Here is a 26,890-nt window from a genome sequence, read left to right as displayed (position 1 = left end):
CTAAACTGCAATGAAGATAAGAAAAATCTCTAAAGAAAGATATGTGGCTGTAAAAATACAGATTGCAGTTATGGCTGATAGAGAACAAAAGATATTGCTGGCTTTCCAGTTCACTTTTTTCACAAGTCAGCTTTATGCGACATTGAAAACTAACCAGTTATTCCATCGTGATTTAAAACACTGATTTGAATATAATTTGTGGTTCAACTCAATTACATGTTAGTATTCCCTTAAAGTTCAGTTTTGAGGAAAGTCCAATAAAAGTGCCCAATATTTCCCAGCCATAAAAGACCCGCTGAGAATCTCAGTAATAATATAATTGTATTTTTACAATAAGCAATGTTTGCCATAAATAAAAAAGAAAGATTTCATTTATTTCTCATTAAGAAAGTAGCTCTGTTTTGTGTTTTGTCATTGAAATTCTCCTGGTGTTTCAAGCTACAGTATCTTTAAATTGCCAAACAAAACACAGATGTTTCAGCTAGGGGGGAAATGTTCTCTTTGGCGGGGAGTTTTCACGGCCAAACAAAAGACTGATTGGCTGTACTTTTTTTTTGTTTGTTTCTTATCAGAGTTTGGGAAGCAGAAAAACAATGGATTGTAATTCTCTTTTAAGATACCCATAGATCAGGCAGCCTGAAGGCAGAGTGGCACTGTGTATTACAATCGAAGCCCCAGTTTGGAAATTGACACAGGTTTTCAGGTCCTAAAACTGTGCCACAAAAATAGCTACATTTCAACGTGGTTGTGGCCCAACAATATTTTATCAGGGTTTATTCTTGCTGGTGTGCATATTAAACCATGTAATGACTAGAGCTAGTCAATACAAAAAATAAAATAAAATGCAAAATCCCTACCATGTTACAGAATCATCTTTTAGCCTGGATATATGCACAAGGATTAAAACATGGTTCTTCAACACAGGGTTATATAACATGGGACTTTCTCTGTCCATGCAGGCAAGAAAAGGCCATGTTATAACATGATTTCTCCTCAACCATATTTAACCATAGTAAAGAAGCTGGGGAGGGTGGGGCTGGGCTCATGACCAGAATCTAACTGTAGACACCCTTTGTGGGTATTATCCTGTGGGTACTGCTGTTTAATCTCTCTTCCTGTGTAGTGTATTACCACTTATATGCAATGGTTTGTCCTTGGTGGATTGGCTGGCCCCAGGGAATACCCTGTTACACTCAGTCCCTCAGCACTGGGGAAAACATTTACCTCATAGCAGAAACACAGTGAAGAAGACATAAGCTGTTCTTTTATTGCCTTGACCACATTCTCACCCCACCCCAGCAAATAGTGCTAGGAAAATATGAGCAATCACTTGACCTTACTGACAGTTTTGTAGTTGAAACCTTAGGTAAGTCATGGAGACTTGGGCTGTTGATCCAAAATATGTTACATCTGATTCTAGCCATTTAGCTCTTCAATGTTTTTTGTGCTCTTAGGAGCTGATATCAACACCCAAGCCAGCGATAGTGCCTCTGCTCTTTATGAAGCCTGTAAAAATGGACATGAAAAGGTGGTGGAGTTTCTCTTGTCCCAAGGTGCCGATGCTAACAAAGCCAATAAGGATGGGTTATTACCTCTTCATATAGCATCCAAAAAAGGCAACTATGAGTAAGTTTTTGGTGTGTTTTTAATCACTTTATTGTATCATTTCACCCTGTAGAAAGGAATTCAGATATTTTATTAAATTAATGGCCCAGATACTCACATATTTATGTCAGTATATCTCCATTAAAGTCAATAGAACAACACTTATTTATACCACCTAGGAATCTGGCCCTATATTCACAGAGTTTGGGTTTCAAATACTAAACTCAAGGGTGTGTTTGCTGGGATGGTATAAGCCAGTCATAGGGCCTTCCCTTCCACACCAGGGATGGATCCTGCTACCTCAGCTGAGATATTACTTATTAGTGGTGGGCCTTCAGAAGCAGAACATGCTGCCCAACTCTTCAGTGTGTTCAGATTTTATCACCATTTTTAGAGAACAATAACTCAAAGGCTGACAGGCGAGGAGTGGATAAATGACAGGCGAGGAGTGGATAAATGAATCTCTATGGCATTAGAGAGACCACAGCTGGAATACTGTGTCCAGTTCTGGTGTCCGCACTTCGAAACGGATGTTCAGAAGTTGGAAAGAGTTCAGAAAAGAGCTACAAGAATGATCTGAGGTCTGCAGAATATGCTATAAATTATAGTAACAGTCTAAATAAGATCAATCTGTTTTGTTTAAACAAGAGAAGGTTAAGAATTGATTTGATCACCTTCTGTAAGTGGGGAAAAGACTTCTGATAGATGGCTCTTTAATTTAGCAGACAGGCATAACAAGTTCCAGTGGCTGAAAGCTGAAGCTCGACAAAACACATTTTTAATAATGAGAGTAATTAACTATTGGAACAACTTACCATAGGATGTGATGGATGTGTGTGGCCCAACAATATTTTAGCATGGTTTATTCTTGCTGATGTGCACATTAAACCATGTAATGACTAGAGCTAGTCAAATAATGCCAAAAACCAATGCACTTGAAGTGTTTAAATCAAGGTTGGATATCATTCTAAAAAATATGCTCTTGTTGTAGAAACCACTTGGTGAAATCTATGCAGTTATGCAGGAGATCAGACTAGGTGATCCTAATCATTCCCTCTGGCCTTAAATTCTATGGATCTATTAATTTTTCCAGAAAATCCCCAAATAAATAGTAGAATCAGAAACTAAATACAGCTGCAAAATGTGTGTATGGATTTTTCCCATTTCATAGTGCATGAAGAACCAAACCTTTTTGACAACACCATGCCTTTTATCCAAAGATCTCCGTGCACTTTGCAGACATTAACTAAACTTCTCCATATTACTGTGATGTATATAAGGATTATTATTTTCTGTAACTGTACCGTTGTGGAGGCTGTATGTGCTAGGAGGCATCCCGGAGTGAATTTATGTAACTGATGTATATATTGCTATCATGTGAGTAGGAGTAGCTATTACAGCCTTTTGCTGGCATGACTCAGAATTCTCTCTGGGGTTTAAGTTAAAAAGAGATTTTCTTAAAAACAAACGTATTTTAAACTAGAAAAGGGTCAGAGCAAAAACCCGTTCCAGTCCTCCTTTCCTAAACTCTGGAAAAGTGGCTCTGAATCTGAATGCCTATACTAAACCTGAACAAGACCTCTCAGTTTGAACACCCCCAAAACCTGGACAAGTTTAACTTCAGTTCCAAAGCTCTCCAACTTGAGTCCAACCCCACTTTCAAAATAAGGGGCCTGATCCAAATCTCTCACCAGTCATTGCTGATTCCCATCAGTGCAAATGAGTTCAGAATTAAGTCAGAAGTCTTAGTTCCTTCACACTTAAAAGGTTGAACACATTTTTTGGTTTATAACTGCTGTGAACTGAAGTGAAACAAAAGTATCCTTTCTTTAGCGGCCAAAATCAAATATTTATCCAGATGACAAAGCTTTACCCCAAGTGGCCAGTCGTTCTTAATTCCTTTGGTATTCAGTATAATAACACCCTTCATGGTGACCTCTCTTTATATTCCTGCGGATTTAATATGTAATTCTCCAGGAATTCCACATTCAGACTTGCTGCCAGAACACGGAGGCTTCATAACGTCAAAAAGCCAAGAATGTGGTCCCAGGGCTCAACATTCAACTCTTATTGCTTGGTGTTTGTTTATTTTAAATGATGCCTTGTCAATATTAATGTAAAATGAATTTTGTTGGCATGGAATTCATAATTGTGTATCATCGGTGTCATGATCATAGCAAGAGGTCACTTAACCCCTTTCTTCCCAGTGCTCAGGAGTGGTGGTGGAGAAGGGCAGAATTTGTTTGTGATTTATTTTGATTTTTTAAAGATGGCAGTCAATCACTAGGTGCATTTTTATTGGTATCCTATTATCTACAGCAGCTGGGAGGCAATGCAGCCAGCAGTGGCATTGGAACAATTTGTATAGTGGGGTGCTGGAAGCCATTGAACAAAACTGAAAACCCTGTATATGATGAAAACCATTTCAAGCCGGGGGCGCTGCTGCACTCCCTGTGTCCCTAGTTCAGGCATCCCTGGTCTCAGGTGGCAGAAAGGGTCAGGTGGTAGGGACCATGGGGAATCTAGCATCACTTCCAGTGTGAGTATGGCACTTGGGTGGCCCTGTGAAGGAGGTGGCCTTGGGTGGCCATGTAAAGCAGTAATTGGCTTTGCTTGGATGTCTCTCACTGGGAAGAACCCCCCACCTTTGAATAGGAAGTACAGTCTGCAGCCTTGGAGGCACGGTCATGCTGAACAGAGCCCTTGGGGTCAGAAAGAGAGATGGGCTCCAGCTGCAAAATTAGGTTCCTGATACCCATTTTAGTGTTCCCCATCCCCAATCCTAAAATACATGCAGGGGGCTTTGGATCTGGGCTTTGGGTTTGTCACTTTAGCAAGAGAGGGGACATTTGCAAAATTCAGATCCAGAGCCAAGTACAGATTTCAAATACCCTCGGAGTTCAGGATTCTTCAGGCCCCTCTCAATCAGATACAGAGAGCTGGGCTGAGCACATTCACTTCTTGAGCAAGAGAACAAAAGCAACCCTTAAATCTTAACAAGACCCAGTAAATCACGGGATGACTAATGCTGGCACTTGGCATGGTGTAATCGCAGTGCTGCATGTGCTTTTTTTGCTTTTATGGCTATTATGAAGCATTTGTTGGTGATGGATGATAGCCATCTAAGCAGCACCCAAATCGCCTGGATTCTGGTGAGCATCTTTGTTACATGAGGTCAGTCTCTGCTTTGAGAAAGGCTCTGGGTGGAAATTTCCTCTGTAGGCTTTGGATCTTTTCCTTAAATAAAGACAAAACTTCTTCAGGTATATAAATAATGGTGTAGCTATAAACTTGCCATGGGAGACATCATAGTCCAACATGTAAATAGGCATATAAGGTTCTGCATGTCTCCAACTCTCATTTTAGTCCGAGTAGAGGAAGCTTAGCACCATTCAGGAGCAGCTAAGCACATGGCATCATCAGATGCTTTAAAAGTTATAATAATTACTATTAAGTTGGATTTATCCTGTAAATATTCTGATCATGGGATATGCTGAGCAGCTGCCATTGCAGTCAAGCTAAAGATGGCCAGTACCTTGTAGAAGGCACCCAACGTCTTGCAGGATTGGGCCCTAAATGGGTTTAAATGGACCCTAAGGGGGTTTAAATGTTTGTTGTTTATTTGTTAGTTATGATGGCTTAGGAGGCTCAAGAGCTGAGTGAAGGAATGGGTTAGTTGTTAATTAGTACTTATTCACCACCTGCTGTATAATTGCTGCGCAGGGATGGACCCAGGCAACAAGATTCAGATCTAGATTTTCTCAAAACACACACAAATTCTGGGGGTATTTAGCAGAGCTAGTCAGGAAATCTTTATTTCCCAGCAAAAAATTTCACTATACATGGTTATACTGAAATTTTTCAGGTTTTTGTCAAAAGCCCCAGACCCAAAAGTGGTGGGGGTTTTTTTGTTTTTTGTTTTTGTTTTTTTTTTAATGTTGGCATTTGGTTGTTGAGACCAGAAAAATTTTGGCCAGTCAGGCAAAAAAAATTCAGTTTTACTGAAGACTTTCAATTGATTTGCTGATTTTTCTCTGGTTGTGTTGCTAAAAATTTTCATTTTGGGAGTTTTCAGCAGACCCTCACTATCTTTTTTTTTTGTCATCACAAACAGACATTTCCCATGAAGATGACCATTTTGACAGAAAAAAGCATTTTTTCAATTAAAAAAATTTGTTTCTCAAATAAAAAGTTTTGACCAGTGTTTTAGATCTGTTTAGAGCTAGATGTGTTTTGATCAGGAATTTTGGCTTGATTTGTTAGAGAAGGGGGCCAGATAGGAAATTTGAAGCAGGTTCAGATTCTGAACCACACAAAAGCTGGGGTGTTCTGACGTACGGCTTTAGCTCAGGAACTTCTCTAGTGCTAAGTATTATTAATTATCCTGCCCACAGTATGACCATTATTTATTATTACTTGTTTTTATCCAAATCAGTGTTTACATCCCTAACTATCCTAGTTCAAATAAGAGAAAAAAGATTAAATGAACTAAAGTTTAATGCCATCTGATATAGTGTGTTAGTTGTCCATATCTCCGAACAAGCTTGCACACTTTTCAGAGACATTCTGAAGAACTAGCTAGCTTCTCGGGTACATATAGCAGTGCCTTCTATGAACTGGAATCAACACTGCTTATCTGTGTGTCAAAGACCACATGCTGCTATCACTTAACAGAGATTTTTCATTAGCTCAAGTGGCACAGGCTTATGCTTTTGCTTTTGGCACAGGATAATCTAAATTCTGCTCCCCTCCCCCATTGGAAAATTCCAGATAGCTACAATGCAGCATGGGGACTGCTAGAGCTGGGTGAAAAATTATTTGCACCTTTAGACCCCCTTCTAAGGAGACTTTTGCATCATATTCAATGTCTTTTCATTCACTCTTTACAAACCTTCATGTATTCATAGACCTGTTTGTGGAAGATACATTTGAGGCCCATGAGGAGATTACTTTAATCCCAAAATTTGTTTCACAAATGAACTAAATCTTTGTTGGACAACAGTAAGTTATAACAGTTGGGTTGTCTAGTTCAGAGAAGAGAAACTGTGTCCTGTGATTGAGCTCAGGTAAGGAGTTAGAAATAGTGAACGCACAAGGGAATACTTGCTGCGTCCAGCAACCCATAGGTTGAAGAATGCTCACAGAAAACGTACGTCAGGTTTGAAGCGTGAATACATTAATAAAAAACCCAGTCTGCTATTGATTTTCTCTTCTGTGGTGCTCATCACTATTAGTAACCAAATGCCTCACAGACTTCAATGAATTTAGACTCACAGGGTAAGTGTACGCAGCAACTAGACACCCGCGACTGGCCCATGCAAGCCAGCTCGGGCTCTCAGGGCTCAGGCTGTGGGCCTGTTTCATTGCTGTGTAGAAATCCGGGCTCAGGCTCGCACCCAGACTCTGTGAGGTGGGAGGAAAGTATTAATTATCCTCATTTTAGAGAGGACAATACTGAGGCACTGAGATTAAGTGGCTTGCACAGATTTCTTGAGGCCTCAGCCTAGCGCCATGACCAAAAATCCCACCTTCCTGTCTGTTTGCAGATGATTTATAAGCAGGAAGAAGGGCTAAACTCACTGAATAAAATGTTCATTGCAAATTGCGTGCCCATAGTAACAACTATGAAGACCTAAAAGCAACCATGGATTTGTTATTATATGTTTAATACTCATCACACTTTTATTGTTAAGGCTGTAGGATGATGGCAGCTCTATTTGAGTTGTTAAGGAAGCACCGTTGTTTCCAATAGAAATTCCTGTTTACTGAGGTTTATAATTTTGCTGTACATTTTTTTTCCTCTGGGCTAATGCTTGGCAATCTGCCTGGAAAACGGCTTTGGTTCTTTGTTTTATTTTAATTCCTAATTGTCCTTTTGGCTCATCACAACCAGACCAGCTTGGGTTGACTCCGATAGCCCCATGGAGTTGCCCCTCCCCATACCCACAGAGTGAAGGGCTCCAGAGTGGTGCCCAGTGCAAGGAGTTGGATTTGGTACCTGAAGTGTAACGCTGGCTTCGATCCTGGACCTGAATATACTCCCGAGATGAGCTCAGAACTGAGCTTCTGGCTTTGCTCTCTCCCTCTCGTTTGAAGCATTGTGAAAACTCAATGCATAGAAATGCTTCAGGGCCAAAACTAATCCTAATTTTTAAGGACTAGGGTGAGACCTAATGTGGGGGCAGATTATCCTACATCTGCTGGGTTCTTACTCCTTCCTCTGAAGCATCTGATGTTGGCCATTGTCAGAGGCCCCTTGGACCACATGGACATTGTGTCTGACCCAGTCTGGCAGTTCCTCTGCTCCTAACCCCACCCTGTCAGGATGAAAATGCACTGGCTGAGTTGTGGAGGATAACACGGCTCATGCCTGTGTTATCAATCCTTCACTTTCATGAGCAGCTGGCTCACTCCTGTGTCTCACTATTATTTGCTGTAGATTGTCTAAGGCTAACAGCTATCCACTGAATCCCCTACTTGCAGGATAGTCAAAATGCTGCTCCCCGTGACCAGCCGCACTCGGGTCAAGCGCAGTGGCATCAGCCCGCTCCATCTTGCGGCAGAGCGCAACAACAACGACATCTTGGAAGAGCTAATTGAGGCCGGCTATGATGTGAACACCACCCTCTCCTATGAGAGAGCCCGGCTCTACGAGGACAGGCGCAGCACTGTCCTCTACTTCGCCGTCATTAACAATAATATCTACGCCACAGAGCTGCTGTTGCAAGCTGGCGCCAACCCCAACGTCGATCTTATCAACCCCCTGCTAATCTCCATTCGCCACGGCTGCCTGAAAACCATGAAGCTGCTTCTAGACCACGGGGCAAATATTGATGCGTACATTTCTAGCCATCCCACTAGTTTCCCAGCCACCATCATGTTTTCAATGAAGTACCTCAGTCTGCTCAAATTTCTAATGGATATGGGGTGTGACGCCGACTCCTGTTTTAAGTGTCAGTATGGAAATGGCCCACATCCTGTGCTGGATCATAGAAGGGACAGATTGGATGATACCCCAGTGAACAAACAGCCAAACATAGTACAGGTAAGTCCAACGAATCTAATTGATCTATGATATTTATATGGCCACCATTAACATAGTCTCTGAGCCCCTCACACTCTTTAATGTAATTATCCTCCCAACACCCCTATGAAGTGGGGCAGGGCTCTTCTCCCCATTTGACAGATGGAGAACTGTGTCACAGAGAAGCTAAGTGACTTGCTGAAGGTCACACAGGAAGTCTGTGGTGGAGCTGGGAATTGAAACCAGATCATCAGCTAGTGCTCTAACCACAGAACCAGCCTTCCTACGTAGGCATTGATACCACTCTCTTTGCCTTGGTATTTGAGCCATCATGAATTAAATTACCTTGCTAGGTAGCACTCCCTGTTTCGTCTGGGATTTGGGCAGAAGAGATCTGCCTTGAAACATTTTCTATTTTAGACTTTTTCAATTAAAAATTTACTGGTAAACTTTGAAGATCCATTGCGTGCTCTATTGGGCTCATCCCCCAATAGTCCATTGGATGATGTGTGGTCTATTGTTCTAATGTTCCACTGTGTGCCAAAAGAGTGTGCTCTTTTAGTGGTCTGTGCCAGTGGTTCTCAGGCCAGCCTATGTCAAGAGGGGCCATGCTGCTCTTTTCTGGAGCAGGGTGGATGTTTTGACTCTACCCTTTTGATTAAAATCAAATTTGGTTTCTAGCCCTTCTAGCTGGGAGAGTAACCTAGTGAATGTTCATAACTGCAGTAATCTGGTTTACTGAATGTATAGCATTAGAGAAAGTGCGAGTCACAATATTTGCAACACATATATGTAAATTATAGTTGAGGTTCTCAAAGCCGTGTAGGGGAGTTAGACACATAGGCTGATATTTGCAAATCCACTGAAGGGATTTAGATGCCCAGTTGTGTAAATTAGCCATATTTCTGATATAGCCATATCTTCCACTATCATTAATGAAAGATTCCCCTAGACTGCTTTGAGAAGTCTGATTATACATTTTAATATATTTTAATAAGTAAAATGATCAAAATGATATGCACTGAATGGAAAGCTTTTTTTGGCCATATATGGAACAAGCAGTGTCAAGCAGTTAGCAATTATGTATTTTGGAGTTTGGGGGGTTGTTTATTTGCTTGCTTCTTTGGGGCAGAAATGCCACAAAGGATTCTGAAATCAGGGATTTTTATCCCTTTCCTTTTTCTTCTCCCCTGCACAGATTCATTTTTTATTATTTTTATTTTTAATGGTAAATTGCATTTGAAGAAAGAATGGGGTTTTAGGGATAGTGAAGTTTCTGAGAGTGTGAGAGATGTTGCTATTGTTGTAGGAACAACTGGGGAACCCCCTCCCCCAGTATTTCCATGCATCACAATGTGTGCATATGTGGCAAGGAAGTTGGGGAGGATCCTCTTATCTTGCACTCAGCCATCTGCTAATGTCCCCACCCAAATTTGCAATGCAACATGCATCCCTATAAGATATCCCGTGACAGCCCTTCCCCCACAAAGTCACAAGGGAGAAGTGGCTCCCCTTGATCTGTAGGGCACATTCTGTCTGGTTTAGTATCAGCTTATAGGGGGGTCAGAAGAGAATCCATCCAGCCCTCTGTGCCCAGAAGTATGGTCACTGAACAATGGCCTTTGAGGATGAAAATAGTAAAGGAAAGCATGTAGGGGATCCCCAGGAGTCAAAAGGCACTTGCAGGACCCCACAGCTCCTCCTGGAAAAAGATCTTTTCTTCAAGACAAATCTAGAGTGAAAAACCTTGCTGAAGAATGTAGGAAAGGTACACCCATAATAGCAATACACTGGTCCCAAACTAAGCATGTGCCTGTCAGTGGATGTACTGAGGCAGGCATCACTTGTGTGTCATGGTTTTCTTCAAGAAAATAACAAAACAGGGCCCATCAAGTACAGAAGACACGGATGAAACTCAACATAAAGTGTAGTGGTTAGAATTCTAAGGACAGAAGAAGGTTTTCGTTTATACCCATCTACGATTTCCAAGCCACTCAGAACCAGCTGACACTGTTCCCATGTAAATAGCTCATTTCCCATTCTGGGTCTCAACTAATATTATAATTATTATAGTGCCTAAAATTGTGCATAGTGTCCCACAAAACTAAGCCTCTGCCCTGAAGATTGTTCAGTTTAAACTTGACATGACAAAGCTAGTTAAAGTCATGTAAAATCCTATCTGTGCCTAAAGTAAAAGAGAAATCATTGTCAAACTAATTCTAACTGAGCATAGGAGGCATTTTCCTCTTTTTGTTATAAAATTTGCTTCTTGGCACTAGGGGATTGCTTAATAGAAGATGGGTATATATGGTTTAGCTTGTTAATATTTTTGAATACCTTTATACTTTGAAATAAAGTCCAGGAGATCATTTGGGACCTTCACCATTAAACTTCTCCTCATAAAATATATGGACTCATTATTTCAATCATATGAGATTACCTGAAATTACAGACATCCCAGACTTTTCACCAATAACTGTTTACAGACCAACAGCTGATAATAGATCTGAATTATTAATCTTTAGCCAGAAAAGATAACTAGATATCGGAAGATGAATTGAAAAGTACATCACTTGAAGTGAGCTGTAGCTCACGAAAGCTCATGCTCAAATAAATTGGTTAGTCTCTAAGGTGCCACAAGTACTCCTTTTCTTATCACTTCATACTATTACTATTGTTGCTAAAGTTTATTGTTCCAGTCTACAGTACTTAAGACTTCTATGAACATTAGGATAGGGAGATCAGTCTACAAATATATTAGCTCATGATTCCATAAAATCTTCCATTTACCTATGTAAAAAGGAAACAATTGGTTTCTTCTCAATTCACGTATTGAGAATTAGAATGTTGGAAATATGAAGATGAAGAGTAATTTACTGTAATGCCACAAGAGGACCTTTTGTAGGCCTGGCTTGACATGCATAATTGGACATGGCAAGGCCTCATCTCTTGGGAGACTGGATTAGGGAGAAACAACGAGGAGTCCTTGTGGCACCTTAGAGACTAACAAATTTATTTGGGCATAAGCTTTCGTGGGCTACAACCAACTTCATCAGATGCATGGAGTGAAAAAAACAGTCAAGCAGAATATATATTATAGCACATGAAAAGATGGGAGTTGCCTTACCAAGTGGGGGGGTCAGCTAACGAGCCAATTTAATTAAGATGGAAGTGGCCTATTCTCAACAGTTGATGAGAAGGGGTGAATACCAAGGGAGGGAAAATTACTTTTGAAGTGCTAACGAGGCCAATACAATCGTGGTGGACGTCGCCCATTTCCAACAGTTGACAAGAAGGTGTAAGTATCAACGGAGGGAAAATTACTTTTTGTAGTGACCCATCCACCCCCAGTCTTTATTCAGGCCTATTTTGATGGTGTCCAGTTTGCAAATTATTCATTTATTCTTTTGCATAGAGACTGTCCGGTTTGACCAATGTACATGGACACAAATCAGACATCAAGAATTGTAACATTCAAAAACCAGTAGGTGAACACTTCAGTCTCTCTGGACACTCAATAACAGACTTAAAAGTGGTAATTCTTGAACAAAAAACCTTCAAAAACAGACTCCAACAAGAAACTGCAGAACTAGGATTAATTTGCAAACTGGACACCATCAAATTAGGTTTGAGTTTAATCAACTCAGTGTAGCTTTGCTCTCTGCCAAATTAAGGAACCTGAGTGACAAGAATGGAGTAGAAAAGTCCAGAGCTATACCAGCCCCAGTGTAATTTTGTTTCTGTAACACTCACATTTCCTAGGGTTGCACTCTGTGGTTCCCCCCCCGAACATTTTCTGTTAGTTTATTTGATGAGTGTTTGAATGTAGTCTGTGTATATGCAGAGAGGGTGGCTGCCAGAGAAAAGAAGAAGAATACCATTAGACACAGGATCTGCTTCTGCATTGTCTTGCACTGTGTGTCATCATTTAAACCTGGACAAAGTGGGTATAAAGTGCTGCCATTTGGATGTGGTAGCACTTTACACTCACTTTGTGCTCCCTTTAGGCAGGTGTGAATGCCAATACCACGGGTAAGGAGTAGGAAAATCAGGCCCATATAGCCCAAACAGAACTTCTTATAACCGGAAGAGCAGGAGACCCACTGAAGTCTACTGGGGACCTTGCAACACAGATCTAATTTACTTGTCAAGGTTCCTTCCCCACTCTGAACTCTAGGGTACAGATGTGGGGACCTGCATTAAAACCTCCTAAGCTTACTTTTACCAGCTTAGGTTAAAACTTCCCCAAGGTACAAATTAATTTTACCCTTTGCCCTTGGAATTTCCACTGCCACCACCAAACTTTAACTGGGTTTACTGGGAAATGTAGTTTGGACATGTCTTTCCCCCCAAAATCCTCTCAACCCTTGCACCCCACTTCCTGGGGAAGGTTTGGTAAAAATCCTCACCAATTTGCATAGGTGACCACAGACCCAAACCCTTGGATCTTAGGGCAATGAAAAAGCATTCAGTTTTCTTACAAGAAAACTTTTAATAGAAGTAAAGGAATCACCTCTGTAAAATCAGGATGGTAGATACCTTACAGGGTAATTAGATTCAAAACATAGAGAATCCCTCTAGGCAAAACCTTAAGTTACAAAAAAGACACACAGACAGGGATAGTCATTCTATTCATCACAGTTCTTTTCTCAGCCATTTAAAGAAATCATAATCTAACACATACCTAGCTAGATTACTTACTAAAAGTTCTAAGACTCCATTCCTGTTCTGTCCCTGGCAAAAGCAGCATCCAGACAGACCCAGACCCTTTGTTTCTCTCCCTCCTCCCAGCTTTTGAAAGTATCTTGTCTCCTCGTTGGTCATTTTGGTCAGGTGCCAGCGAGGTTACCTTTAGCTTCTTAACTCTTTACAGGTGAGAGGATTTTTCCTCTGGCCAGAAGGGATTTTAAAAGGGGTTTACCCTTCCCTTTATATTTATGACACTTGGAAAACAGTCAGATACTTTGGTGATGATCATGACATGGCCCCCTAAAAGAAACAGAAGGATGGGGTTGGATTTATGTAGAAAGATAGGCCATATTTTTTAAATGGGTGCTGAAAGTCAGGCTTCTAAGATTGTATTTAGACACCTAAATGAGTGGCCTGATATTCAAAGGTGCTGAGCGCCCACCAGCTTCCATTGACAATGAGTTTTTCCTGCTTCAGGAGAAAGTAAGGGGGACGGCAGGCTTTAGGCCCCATATTAGGCCCAGTTTGTTTTTTGACACAGAATAACCTACATAGTGAAGCAAAAGCTCCATGTGGTTTATCTTGTAGCATCTCCACCAGACTGTTCCTTAGCCAGGAGTTCAGCTGCCCCACAAACCTGAAGATGTCAGGGAATCTACTGGAGGCGTCATCTTTCCTCGTTGAAGTCCTGTGCCCCTGCACTGCCTACCCTGCCAACTGCTACCTCAGACTTTCCCCAGACTAGGATCCCAAAGAAAAGAAAGGGAACATGCTAAGGGTGATAGAGCCTAAGGTTGTTCTGACTTTAAAGCAGATGCTCTGCTGGTATCCATGGAAAGCTGTGGGCTCTCATCCAAGCACCCAGCCACTCATGGATCCTTGACTACCCTGAGGACGCCTTTTTGGGTGACAGAGGATACTGTGCCCTATAGGTGGTTGATACCTCTTCCATGCTCCAGAGCCAGGAATCCACTGGGATTTTGTTTCTTTCACGCACAGTGGGAGAGGGGATGATTTTGCCCTCAGCAGCAATAAGGGGTTTTTCGTAGAAGTTTTCAGAGGGAAAATTAAGAACTGTCTTTATCCATGGTATGAAGGCATAACCAACATGATGTCCTGACAGTGTCTCCCCCTGAGGAACTTATCAATCTCACACTTACTGCAGTAGCTATGGTTTTTGTTTCAGTTTTGTGATATGGTGTCTGCTCCGGAGATGAATCGCTGGGCTGGGCCTATTATCGATGTTCTCCTGGATTATGTGGGCAATGTGCAGCTCTGTGCCCGGCTAAAGGAGCACATAGACAGCTACGAGGACTGGGCAGTCGTGAAAGAGAAAGCAGGTATGACACTGGGCTGAATTACATTACACAGGCCAGAATCGGTACCAGGGAAGTCACATTGCGGGGGGACAGCCTGATGGTCATAAAAAGCTTCAGCAGTCAGAAACCACCTTCCTTCACAGGTAGGACGCTCTATCATTGGATCCCTTGTGGAAAGGTAGGGTAGCTCTTTAGTGCAATTTCTACTGAACTGTATTTGGTGTCATGCTTATTAAATTCTGTCAGGTTATTAGTGGGAGGGTTTAATAGTGGGAGACTGAGTATAGTTAAGACAGGGATAGTCATTCTATTCAGCACAGTTCTTTTCTCAGCCATTTAAAGAAATCATAATCTAACACATACCTAGCTAGATTACTTACTAAAAGTTCTAAGACTCCATTCCTGTTCTGTCCCAAAAGCCGCTCAGCAAGACAGTAGCAGACTCTGAGATGGACTTCAGGAGTCCTAAACTCTAGTCCCCTCTTTCAGCACTACACCTAAGTGCCTGGGCAGCCACTGATCTCAGTGAGACTTCGCTGTTCTAGAGACTCTTTTGTGTTAATCCCTCTAGCTTTTATCTGGTTTATATTTGCATCTCCACCTTTTTGCTAAACAGTGTTTGCATTAGGGTTCAGCTCAGTTGGGGACTGATCCTGCTTTGAACAGGGGGTTGGGCTAGATGACCTCCTGAGGTCCCTTCCAACCCTGATATTCTATGATTCTAATGACAGCTGAGCTGGCAGATCCTCATGGCTCGCATTTTGTAATGCAGGGGATTACTTGGTGACCTGGCTCATTGGCACAAGGGTTCACCCTATTCCCCCTCCACACTTACAAATCTCCTTTTTTCCAGGGGATTCTTTCGGCCCTCTTCAGAATCCTGGGGATCCCTAAACCATTTCCCCAGCTACTTTCAAGGCCTCATATTGTGCCTACCATTGTTCTGGCCAAGGAGGGCTGAGCATGGTTCCTGGCTGAGCCAGAGGGGTTGCCACAGAGCTATCTGAAGTATTTCCTCTCTTCTTCCTCACATTGTGTCTCAGTTCCCGCCAGCCTGCGAACCAGGGGCATAGCTCCCAGCCCCATGTGGCAGTGTGATGTGTTAGCACATGGAGCCAGCTGTCCTCCCCCGGCAGGTCTGAATCTAGAACTTGGCCGGGCTGCAATGTCGGACAGACTGGAAGCAGGCTGTGGTTAGTGCGGGGCATGTATTAAGGTGCAAATGCTCATCCACCAGTAGCATACTTCAGCAGGTGTGTCAGGCACTGAGAAGATGAGCTGGGATGAGGGAGAAGAGAGGGAAGGAATCTCACCCCCCATCCCAGACAGCAGAGACACTCCACAGCCACAGCTGCTCCCCCATGCCCCCGCTATCTGATCTGCCCCACCCCCACTTGCAGCACACCTGGACCTGTCAGGGAGCTGAGCTGAGTGCTGTGCAGAGGATGTACACACCATAAGTGGCTCACCTCACAGTTCATCCCCTTTGACTGCACTGACTCCACTGCTGGGGGTCCTTCCTCCACAGCCCCTAATAAATGTCATGGCTCAGCATGTGAGGCACTGACCTAGCTTAATAACTCAACTGATCTGAAAATGCCCGACTAACATTTAGGTCCTGTCTCTTTTCCAGAGCCCCCCAGGCCTCTCGCTCACCTTTGCCGGATCAAGGTTCGAAACGTGATTGGGAGAAACCGCATTAAACTGATTGACACTTTGCCTCTGCCGGGCAGACTGATTCGATACCTACAGTATGATTATTCACAGTGACCTCGTGCAAACCTGGTGATCAGCAGCTTCCTGGTGCAACAACCCAATTCATTAGAGAGGAGAGTATTCACATGATCATGTTGAATGGACTGCATGATGGGAAGGATCACCCCATAGCTAATCTATGTGCATTACAATGCTGGAAAGGGAGAGAGAAGAAAGGGAGGGTGAAAGACACAGGGTGACACAAACAGGACAGACTACCCTTTGATTTTTTTTTCCCAAAAGAAAACAAGTGCTTTGCAATGTTACACACCTGAAAGCTCTGTAGGGAAGGGGACAGGAAAGCCGGCACTGAAAAACTAGCAGAGCCAAAGCCAAGTGACATTGTGGGATTCAAAAAAGACCTGAGGGTCTTTCCAAGGTTAGAGTTCTTCAATGCTCAGGAGTCAGTAATTGTCAAGAATCTGCATATGTGGGGAAACAATCACATTTCCCTGAGTGTTATTTTGTTTTCTGTCATGTTAGACTGAGCTGTTTGCTGGTTGCTAATTCTCTGGTACCTTGACATTGTCTCTCTCACCTATTTATTTTTTGTTTCTTTTGGCCTTTCTTTATGAACAGTTCACTTGATTTCCAAGCGTTAAAAACTCAGAACTTTTGAGATCCCCCCCCCCCCCCCCAGCAAAGACATTTTGTAAATATTGGTGCAAACCAAGAAGACTTGACTCATCCTAAACTCCTGTTTAAGTCAGTGGACATTTTATTTGAGTAAAAATCTAAGGACTGAAGGATTTAGCTCACAGTAAATACTGCTTGTGGTATATTAAAAGTGTATAAGAAGTAGACAGGGTTCTGGTGTAAGTGAATTTCTACAGTGAAGATCCAAAAGCAATTCTGAACTCCTTTTAACTGGTATAAATCCGAAATAGCACCACAGAAATCAATGGATTTTCTCCACCATAAAATTGCTGTGAGAGCAGAATCAGGCCCTGAAGTTCAGGTGACAGATTTAAGTGAAGCCAAGACACTGAGCTACTGTTACTTGTAGAAGAGTGAGATTATTTCAAAATTATAAACACTGGCACTAAGATTTTCAAAAATGGGTGCTCAAAATTAGGCTCCTATGTCCTTATTTATGCATTTAAAATAGTGCCAGATTATGATACACTTACATTAAACATTTACTTATGCCACAAGTAATTCCACTGAAGTCAGTGGGGGACTTGTGCAGTAAGGTGCTACTCAAGGAACATTACATTATCATAAATTGGCCCTAAATGGCCTGAATTTCAAAGTGCTGAGTACCCAGAAGCTCCCACTGACATCAATGGAAGCTGCTAGATTTCAGCCCCTTTGAAAATCAGATAACTTATTTGGCACCTATATAAGGATTTACATTAGACCCCTACCTTTGCAAAACTTGGCCTAGAAATACATAGGCTCTTCATCCTCTTATTGTAAACACAAAAGGAGTTTTGGGCTCCAATCTGATTTGGATTCATACCAGAGATTATCTGCACGTCCAACCATACATACATTAGGTATGATTTTGTGTGTTGACTTGCCCACCAGATACTGATTCAGATAGAAATCTAAGCAAAGCAGGGGAATTACAGTTATTCCTGACAAACAGGGCTGCATTGCACAAAGGTTTCTTTTTGTAGACTTGTACACCTTAACACAAAACTATTAAGTGTATTGCACACATGCATGTCTGTTTTTGCCCAACGTTTGGGGTGAAATACCTTCCAGCACTTGCGGAAGGGAATGTACGCAACAGTAGCAACAACTGCAGCTAATTGCACCTGGGTGTGTTGACTGTCCCCTTCCAAAATGCAGTGGCAGTTGAGAACCCAATGCCCTTTCCATTCAGATGGAGCTGTGCTCCTCTAGCAGAGCTTTGAAGAAAGTGATTAGTGCCTGGCCAGCTCCGCAGCTAGTGAAAATGGAGACAGCTCCACCCGTTGTCTTCCTTTACTCCCGCTGATGTGCTGGCCCCTCATTCTCAGGTCTAACAATGATGCTGACCATTTTCCCTCCTCCGGTGGGTATCTCCTGCACTCCAGACACACTGTCAGGGTAGAAAGGGAGATGAAGGACAGAAGAGATGCCAAACACCAGGCTATTTCCCACTCCAAAAACAATGATGGGCCAGATCCTGCAAGATGCTGAGCAGCTCGATATAGAAACCTCAGAGAGAAAATAATTCAGAATAGGCGCCCGCTCCGCAGTTAGTGTAAATGGGCACAGCACCCGTTACTCCAGTGGCGTAACACCCATTTATACCAGCAAGGATCCAGCCTTTGGTGTTTGCAAACAGTCTGCTGCAGGGAGCTCTGAAAATCACCCCTGCTGCCTGGTAACTCATCCCAGCAGCATGGCGCTTCAGAGAATTTTTACATAATTCTAAGAAAACAATTTTTGACACCACTTAAAACTCACCACATTTCCCCCTGTCAATAATGAACCATAATTTGCCAAGAAACATACAATAAAGAATCAGAAAAAGACTCACCCTGGGAGCCCTACTTGTGAGGCCAGGCACATTACCGCCTTCCTGAAAGGAAGCCGTAGAGCTGCTCAGACACAACCTTGCTTTTGAATATTTAGCATGAACATCCTAGGTGAACAGATGCATGGCCTGGCCATACAGCCCTTACTTATGCTGGTGAACACTTACTTCATTGAAGAGACTTATGCCTGCGAGTAAAGTGCACACCCACATGTGAAAGGATTCCACAGGCCAGCTCAAGTAGTCCTAACAGTACTGTGTGAACTAAGTAGCTTTTGATATATAAAAAATCACCTGTTTAGCTGGCATAGCTCACACCTGTGTGGGTTGAGCCTGGAGGGCCTGGTTCTTGCTTACTTCCACTACTATAAATCAGGAGCAACTCCCCTGAAATTAAACCAGTGTCACAGGCTAGAATCAGACTGAGTTGCAAACAGATATTGATACTGAAACCTGGCATGGTGGAGATGGTTTACCTAAATACCTATTTGTTGTATAATCAGATTATCCGAGGCCACCTTTTTGGTAGAATTATCTGCAATCACAAACCGTGTACATGCAGTAGTGCTGGGATTTCATAAGCAATCCAAAGCTGTGGAATACTATGGAGAGGAAACCTTTACATATGCAAAATGATCATGGGATGCAGGATTGTTCTGTTTTGTTGAACCTGGAAAAACTGAAACTGGGTATGGGTTGAGCAAAAGACGTATTACTCCTTAACTGGATACCTACAGGCCTGATTCCTCTATCATATTTGTATCGGTCAGGATAATACCGCCACTGAAATCAATAGAGCTACCCTGGTGTAAAATTAGTGCAAGCGAGAGCAGAATCAGGCCCGTACTGTGCACATAAACTGAGGAGAGATCACTCCATTGAAGATTTGACCTGGCAATCACAATATTACTTTATCCTTTCTGCTTGACCCTCACTGCCAGTCTTTCCACAGTTGGTTTACATTTATTTGCACTAAAACAGGGTAGGCTACCTCTCTCATACCCGATGTCCTGAATCTGTACAAATTCTCCTTTCATTTATAAAAATGAATACAGCTGTGAAACGGAAAAAATACTTTGGAGCCAAGGCTTTGGAACCAGTTCAGTAGTTCCAATATGCAATAAAATGGTATATTTTTATACATCAGGACAGACATCTTCAGTGATGAGAATTGTTTCAGCTGTTCCAGGAATATTAAATGGCCAGATTACTGTACTTTTTTATTGCAACATGTGCAATTCACTTTATGTTCTTGTGCACTTTTTTGTATAAAAGCTTTTTCAATTGTTTTATTATTTTTTGCCATTATTTATAAAATATAGTGTGGGTTTAATATTTTACATTTGCATTACATTTGAGCAAATGGTGGCTTTCCAATGTTATGTTTTTCAGCTTCTAAACAAAAGGCAAATAAACTAACATTCTAAAATGTTACCTGCTGCTCTGAGGACCTAGACAAAGAGGTATCTGGGGAAAGTTTGAACTAATCAAAGCAGTAATAAGTTATAATCTATAAACAGTAATCACAGGAAGAGGAGACTTGTATTGCTGGAGGAGAGACTGTAGCTTCCCAGAAGGCTTAAGAAGAATGTCTCACACAAACATTTGATTTCGCTGGGGATTCGTCCTGCTTTGATGACCTCCTGAGGTCCCTTCCAACCCTGATATTCTATGATTCTATGAAACCTCGTCAGTTACTTCAGCTACATATAATGATGTCATTCGCGTTCTGGAGCACTGCTGCTTCACTTCTTAGGATACACCAGAACTCCATGAAAGGTCCCAGCCCTGGAACTAGAACCATCCAGAGGTTGGGCTTTCCGTTTCGTGACGGATTTTGAAATTTGGCGTTGTTCAAACTTGCAAAGGAAAATTAAAAAAAAATAGTTTTAGGGTGATAAGTTTCATTTTGACATTTTGTTCCAATTCTGATGTTCCAGAGTTATCGTATTATAGTGTTAGCCATGATCCTACAAAATAAAAAGTTCTAAATGGAAAGTCACTTAAAATAAAAAAAAAAACAGAAGTGGTTTGACGTCAGAACTCTCCCTTCCCCTCCCCACCTTCCTCTGAAATGACATTGACCCAGTTTCATGAAGTGTTTCCATTTTGATGGAACCATACCTTCTGAAGTGGTTCCAGAGAGCCAGGTGCTGATCCCAGTCATCCTGCCTGCTGGCAGCCTGGCATAACACCAGTGAAGCTACGCTGGGTTCACACAGTTGTTGACTGTTCAGCATCTGGCCCATTGGTTTCAGTCCGACTACAAGTGTGAGAAAGGGTCACTGATGTGAGAAAGAGCTACAGGAACCCCTTGTCTGTAGCTCTGCAGCTTGCCTCTCTTGGGCCCATTTCTCCTTCTAAGAGGGAATTTTGAATTTCACTTCAATGGATGCAGGATCAAGGACACTGCCTCTTCATGGAGTCTTTTCTGAAGCAAGGAGGAGGTATTGAAGTGTGAGAGAGGAGCCAGACCCACACTTCCATGCTGGCCCCCAAGACTTTATGAACCTGATTCTTCTGGACCTTATGCTATTATTTACAACCATGCAAAGCTGGTAAAATGCTACCAAATCAGAGAATTGTGTTGTATAATGCCTTCTTTGCACAGGTGTAAATGACTTACAAGGAGAAGGAAGTTAGGACTCAAGCCTGGTTCATCTTTCATGCTGTTACTTTTAGACTGCAGGACTAATCCACTCTGGCTTCACTTCTGCATAAGCTACTCTCAGGGTTATCATTGGGATGGCTGCGAAAAAATGGGCCCACAGGCCAGAGAATTATCTGCATGCCCTTAATAAAAGTTTCAGGCAGTATACAAGACCAGATCCTCAGCTGGTGTGAATGCATGAAGTGCCATGCCCGTTTATACCAGCTGAAGAGCTGAGGATCCATTCCTCAGGGTTGTTTAGCTGATCGTTTTCTTTACGATAGTTAGGCCCTCAAAAGGTGTTGAACCTGATTCTCCTCTCACACAGGTGAGAATCAGGAGTAACTCCACTAAAGTCAATGGCACTACACCAGTGTAAAGCACCACAGTAACAGTAAAGGGACCTAGCCCATCTACCACTAAAATTATGGAAAGGTTCCCATTGTCTCCAGTGGGAGCTGGATTAGGCCCCGGATGCACATGGCCTGATTCTCCTGTCCCTTTTATACTAGTGTATCTCTATTGACCTCAGTGATTTACACCACTAAGTGACTGGAGAATCAGGTCCATAATATTTAATCGTAGGTCTCCTGTCCTATTTAACATCACTTCTTTGTAGGCTTTAGAGAAGTTTAACAAAACACTCCTTTTAACCTTTCAGAAGTGATTTCATCACACATGACCAGCTTTGCAAGTGAATAACTTGCAAACTACTAGAGTACTTATTTATCTGCAGCTTTCCATCTTAGAGTCAGGGCATGGCTACACTTAAACCGCTACAAAGGGACAGCTGCAGTGGAATTCTTCTGTCCACCTTGTGCTGGTTACACCGGGGGTTAGGTCAGCATGGCTACATCACTCGGGACTGTGGATCACCCCCGAGCAGTGTAGTCATGCCAATGTAAGCTCCTAGTGTAGACCAGTCCTCAGGCAGAGTAGAGAATTGTCCCTGGGAAGCTCATTGCCCTGATCAACTGAGGCTTGGTTTACACCTAAAACATAGGTTGACCTAGTTATGTCGCTAAGGAGTGTGAAAAATTAACCCTCCCCCCGAGATACATAGTTAAGCCAAACTAAGCCCCCTTTGTAGACACCTTTAGGTCAACGGAAGAATTCTTCTGTCAACCTGGCTGCTGCTTCTTGGGGAGGGGGATTTATGACAGCCCTGGGAGAAGCCCTTCAGAGCCTGTAGTGAAGTGTCTGCCCTACAGTGCTGCAGCAGAGCAGCTGTGTCACTGTAGCAGACAGACCCGGAGGCTTTAGTGCCAATGTGTTCACGCGCCGATCTTCTCTCTTATCTCACTAGTTTTGCACTTACGTGTTCAAATGCTAAACCATTTCCAGTCTATTCGCCTAGTTGTCACAGGGGAGGTCTGCTCTCATTCACACCAGTTTTAAACTGGCTAATTTCATAGCCTCCCGTGGAGCTACTCCTGACTTACACCACTGTGAATGATGGGAGAATCAGGCCCCCGTTTCTGAATGACAACGCCTTTACAAACTGAACCTGAACCTACTCCTTGGGAGGAAAATAAACATGCAGTCTGAACATACTTGAGATGTGGAGACAAATAAAATTACCTGCTTTATTCTTTTAAAAACTCTCTTGATATTTACACAAGAGAAGAGCTGAAATCGATTTACAAACTTATCTTCTGCATGAAATACTGCCCTATTGGTAAAAGAAAGTGACCTGAAAACCTTAACTGATTTCTTTAGAATGACTTTAAAGTACAAGAGACGTTATCAGTTTAATCACGGCATTGGTGCTGGTGGTACAAAGTGTCCCCCTAAAGACAGTCCCATATGGAAAAGGTCTCGTAGGTGTTACAAGTGCAGATTCCAAATGGTTCTTAGCCTGACACATCCTGGCTCAAACAATTATCTTAAATACAAGAGGCCCAGTTCGCCTGTCATTTAACTGCACTGGCTTCCGTAAGAGTTATTCCTGAATTATACCAGTGCAGTGAGGGGAGACTGACACCCAAATGTATTCACAACCACTATTTAAGTCAGCCAGCTTGTGCCTTTCCGATTAAAGGAGCAGCCGGTAATGGCTGCCCATCTATAGACAGAAGGAAACGACAGCATATTCTTCCCCGAAGAATTGCTCCACAGTGTGACTAGCTGATGGGCCAATGTCTGAAGTTACATTTGAATTTCATTTGAAAGAGCTACCGTACACAGCACAAAATCCCCTCCCCTCCCTCAGGCTAAATGTATCCAAACACATTGAAAATAGGAGGTGGCCCAGCCGGCTTGGTAGGGATGGGTTTCAAAACCACTGGTCTGTATAGTTTCTGCCCCATACTGCCCACCTCCTTGCAGAAGTGTTGGATCTCCCCTGTGGGTGCTGTGCTTTTTCTCCATAGCCCGAGGCCTGGAAACGGTGACTGAGGTAGGGCTCCATGGGTTTGGTAAACAGGTTGTCCATGGTACTGAAATGGACAGCAGCTCCAGGCATTCATCCGGCCAGATAAGGATGTCCCGGGCACTTTGATAGGCTCCTTCTCCCCACTGGGTTGGGCAGGCAGAGGGGGGCTGCCTGGCTCTGTGGTATCGGGACCCTTTTTGCTTTTCTTGCCCTCGTAAGGAGGAAGGTCCCTGGAGTTTGGGAGCCCATCCAATCCGGCAGGAAAGCTCCCGACCAGCAGACTCTGAGTTGGTCTGGGCTCTTCCCAGAAGGAAGCAGGCAGCTGTCTTTTCCTCATGGGCACCTGATCTGGCCTTACAGACTCTGGGCTTTGCTCCTGCAAAACCTGTTCCCCACTGAAGTTCTCCTCCACCTCTGATAGCCTCAGGGCCTTTTCACTGGAAACTGTGCAGTGATTTGGATCCGTGCCATCTGGGTCTGAACTGCGATTTCTATCCTCTGCCCCCTTTTTGGAGCTGGATTCCATGGATTTGCTGGGGTGGCATCTTGGGATCCTGGAATATTTTTGAGAAAAACGTTTGAGCTGCTTCTGCAAGTATTTTCTGTGGTCAACTGAGCGGCGGCAGGGAGCAGACTTGTCCAGAGCGGCTTTGATGTCACTAGAGGCCAGGTTCACAAAATTCAGTAACGTTTTCACCTCACTGTCTGATGCCATTTCAAAGAGGGACCTTCCTGGAGATTTCCATCAAAAGTTTATAATCCCACTCCACACACCTGGGCAAACCTGTGAAAGCAGGAGGGACATATTCATGACTTCAAACCCAAATGCTCCCCTGCAGCAGGACAAAAATTGAAAGCATCAAGTAGATGAGAAAAACAAGAACAAATCAAACTTCTCAGCTGACCAAGCAAGGTGTCAGCTTGTCATGCTAGCCAAGTTTGAAACATCTGCCGCACATCCACATCCTTGCAATCACAAAACCTCTGCATGCACACACACACACACCCAGGACAGCTTGTTACTGCTGAGAACCAAATGGTTAATCTTGTTAGACAGGTAACGTTTAAAGCGTAAGCAGAAAGCTCAGCAGCACTTCCATGCCTCTGTAACCAAAACACACACACTGAGTAGATTGTCTCTCTAATATTGATTGTTACTGTATCACTGCTGAGAAGAACCCAGTTCCCCGGCTAATCTTGTTATACAGGTTATACACTACCAACCTTTAAAGAAGCAACCGGAGCCTCTGAGTGTTTAGAAGCAGTTTAGCAGCACTTGAGTAAGCTGAATGAATATCAACTCCTTCTAGTTAGGGGGCTTTCTCAGACCAATCAGAAGCCACTTTGCCAAATACAAAGCATCCCAATCAGGCATTAGGCTCCCCCATTCTCACATTCTTTGTCATCACAAATTGTCACCATGGGGACAGCCACAGAAAGACAGCTAATAAATACGACCATTTCCCTGTGATTTCTACCATTCTCCACTCTTTCCTCCACCCCTTTTTTCCTCCTCCACCCCTGTGAGGGCCTTCCCTTTGCTTCCCCCCACCCAACAACAACACAATCCAACATGATATGCTGCTGATGAGTAAAGAAAGTTTAGACACCCTTTTCTCTAAACTACCCCAAAGCTGTCTGGAGGCTGGCAGTAACCATGCTTCAATGACACAGGACAATGCTAGTTTGGGAGACCAGGCTAGCCTGCTTTTAACTGTTCTTGATCAGGGCTTTTTTTTTTTTTTAAGGGAGGATGATGTCAGGAAAAAAGGTAGGAAAGGAACAAATCTCTAAAGAGATGTGCAGATATCCATGGAAAGGGAGCTTGAGCGCTCAAGAATCTTGTCTTTATGTTTGCCCCCTCAATTGAGCCACACAAAAGCTGAATTACCCATTCAAACTGCCCGGACAAAAGGATGGAGTTGGATAGTACTCTTGCATCTGTAGTCAAACAGTTAGAGACTTAAATCGAGTCGTCATGATGGAGAAAGAGTTAGACAAAGCCCATAGAATTGCCATCAGCAAACATTTTCCTGTGTCATATTAATGGGTCTCCATGACTCCCCCTGGCCTGGGGACAATAGCACAAGTTTGCACACTCGACTACTGTCACCCTGCCAACGCTGGCAAGGAGCAGAAACAGGACAATCCTTTAAGGGGAAAGCATGCCCACTGCAGGGAAGGGAAGAAGAGAGCGAAGAAAAGCGTGTGAAATGCTAATTGAGCTGCTTCCTTTACTGATCCAGAGTTATGCGAGTCCTCCTCCTCCTTGCAGGACTGTCCCAAGGGGTGGCACAATAACTTAATAGCACAGTAAAACCCGGAGTCCCATGATGCACATTATCCCCTTGGAGATCTGTGAGAATAGGAGAGCAGAAAAACCTGCCTCTGGTGAATTTCAGAAATGCCAGCCATTCAGAACTCAAGGCAGTTTGCACTCCCATCCAAACAGCCATCGCCTCAGGCTTGAGCAGCCATCAGCTGAACTGCAGTGTTCAGTTGGAAGACTAATAAAGATTATCATGCCTTTGAGATGGAAATGCAATATAAAGGCTAAACATTATTACTTATTATTATTAAGAGGGCCCAAATATAATCTCTGGCTCCAAACACATCCATGCTTTGGGGCTGTCTGAAAATCCAAACCCAGATCCAACTTTTGCAAACAAAAATCACTCTTTCAAGGGTCAGTTGCAAAGACCTGAACTTTAAAATCCAGCCAACATCCATATTTTACAGCTTGTGCCCATTTCTATTAATTTTACTTTCCGTACAGGAAAGAAAAGTGCTTGTTTATGCCATGTGGGGTTGATGACGCACTTTAAATTAAATGTCTCACTTGGCACAAGAGCTTGAAGACCTTATTCCCTTTTTTGCTCATCCTTTCCCCAGCCACTTGTGATGTCATCAGGAGTTCTGCACCTGTAAGGGCTATGTAAAAACTCAGGGCCAGATCCTCAGAAGGTGTAAATCAGCATAGCGCCATTGACTGCACTAAATGCAT

The 26,890-nt window shown here is 42.9% G+C and overlaps 2 protein-coding genes across 2 annotated transcripts in view; one reads left to right on the top strand and one right to left on the bottom strand.

Annotated features, from left to right (window-relative positions):
• The window catches only part of ASB2 (ankyrin repeat and SOCS box containing 2), a 39,711-nt gene extending 19,582 nt beyond the window's left edge, over positions 1-20,129 (top strand). The window contains exons 7-10 of the mRNA XM_073350707.1: positions 1,455-1,626; positions 8,089-8,650; positions 14,505-14,658; positions 16,271-20,129. Of these exons, the coding sequence (XP_073206808.1) occupies positions 1,455-1,626; positions 8,089-8,650; positions 14,505-14,658; positions 16,271-16,407 (1,025 nt within the window). The 3' untranslated portion in view covers positions 16,408-20,129. The remainder of the gene's footprint in view (positions 1-1,454; positions 1,627-8,088; positions 8,651-14,504; positions 14,659-16,270) is intronic.
• A 2,968-nt stretch (positions 20,130-23,097) lies between these two features.
• FAM181A (family with sequence similarity 181 member A) lies at positions 23,098-25,155 on the bottom strand. Its single transcript, XM_073350706.1, has 2 exons — positions 25,111-25,155; positions 23,098-24,670 (listed from the first exon to the last, which is right to left on the bottom strand). The coding sequence occupies exon 2, from the start codon at positions 24,599-24,601 to the stop codon at positions 23,726-23,728; it is 876 nt and encodes a 291-aa protein (XP_073206807.1). The 5' UTR covers positions 24,602-24,670; positions 25,111-25,155; the 3' UTR covers positions 23,098-23,725.
• Positions 25,156-26,890: the final 1,735 nt, after the last annotated feature.

Source organism: Lepidochelys kempii, chromosome 6 (genome assembly GCF_965140265.1).
Source record: "Lepidochelys kempii isolate rLepKem1 chromosome 6, rLepKem1.hap2, whole genome shotgun sequence".
NCBI lineage: Eukaryota > Metazoa > Chordata > Testudines > Cheloniidae > Lepidochelys > Lepidochelys kempii.
The sequence above is the reverse complement of the archived record's forward strand: the minus strand, read 5'-3'. Positions and strand labels throughout refer to the sequence as shown.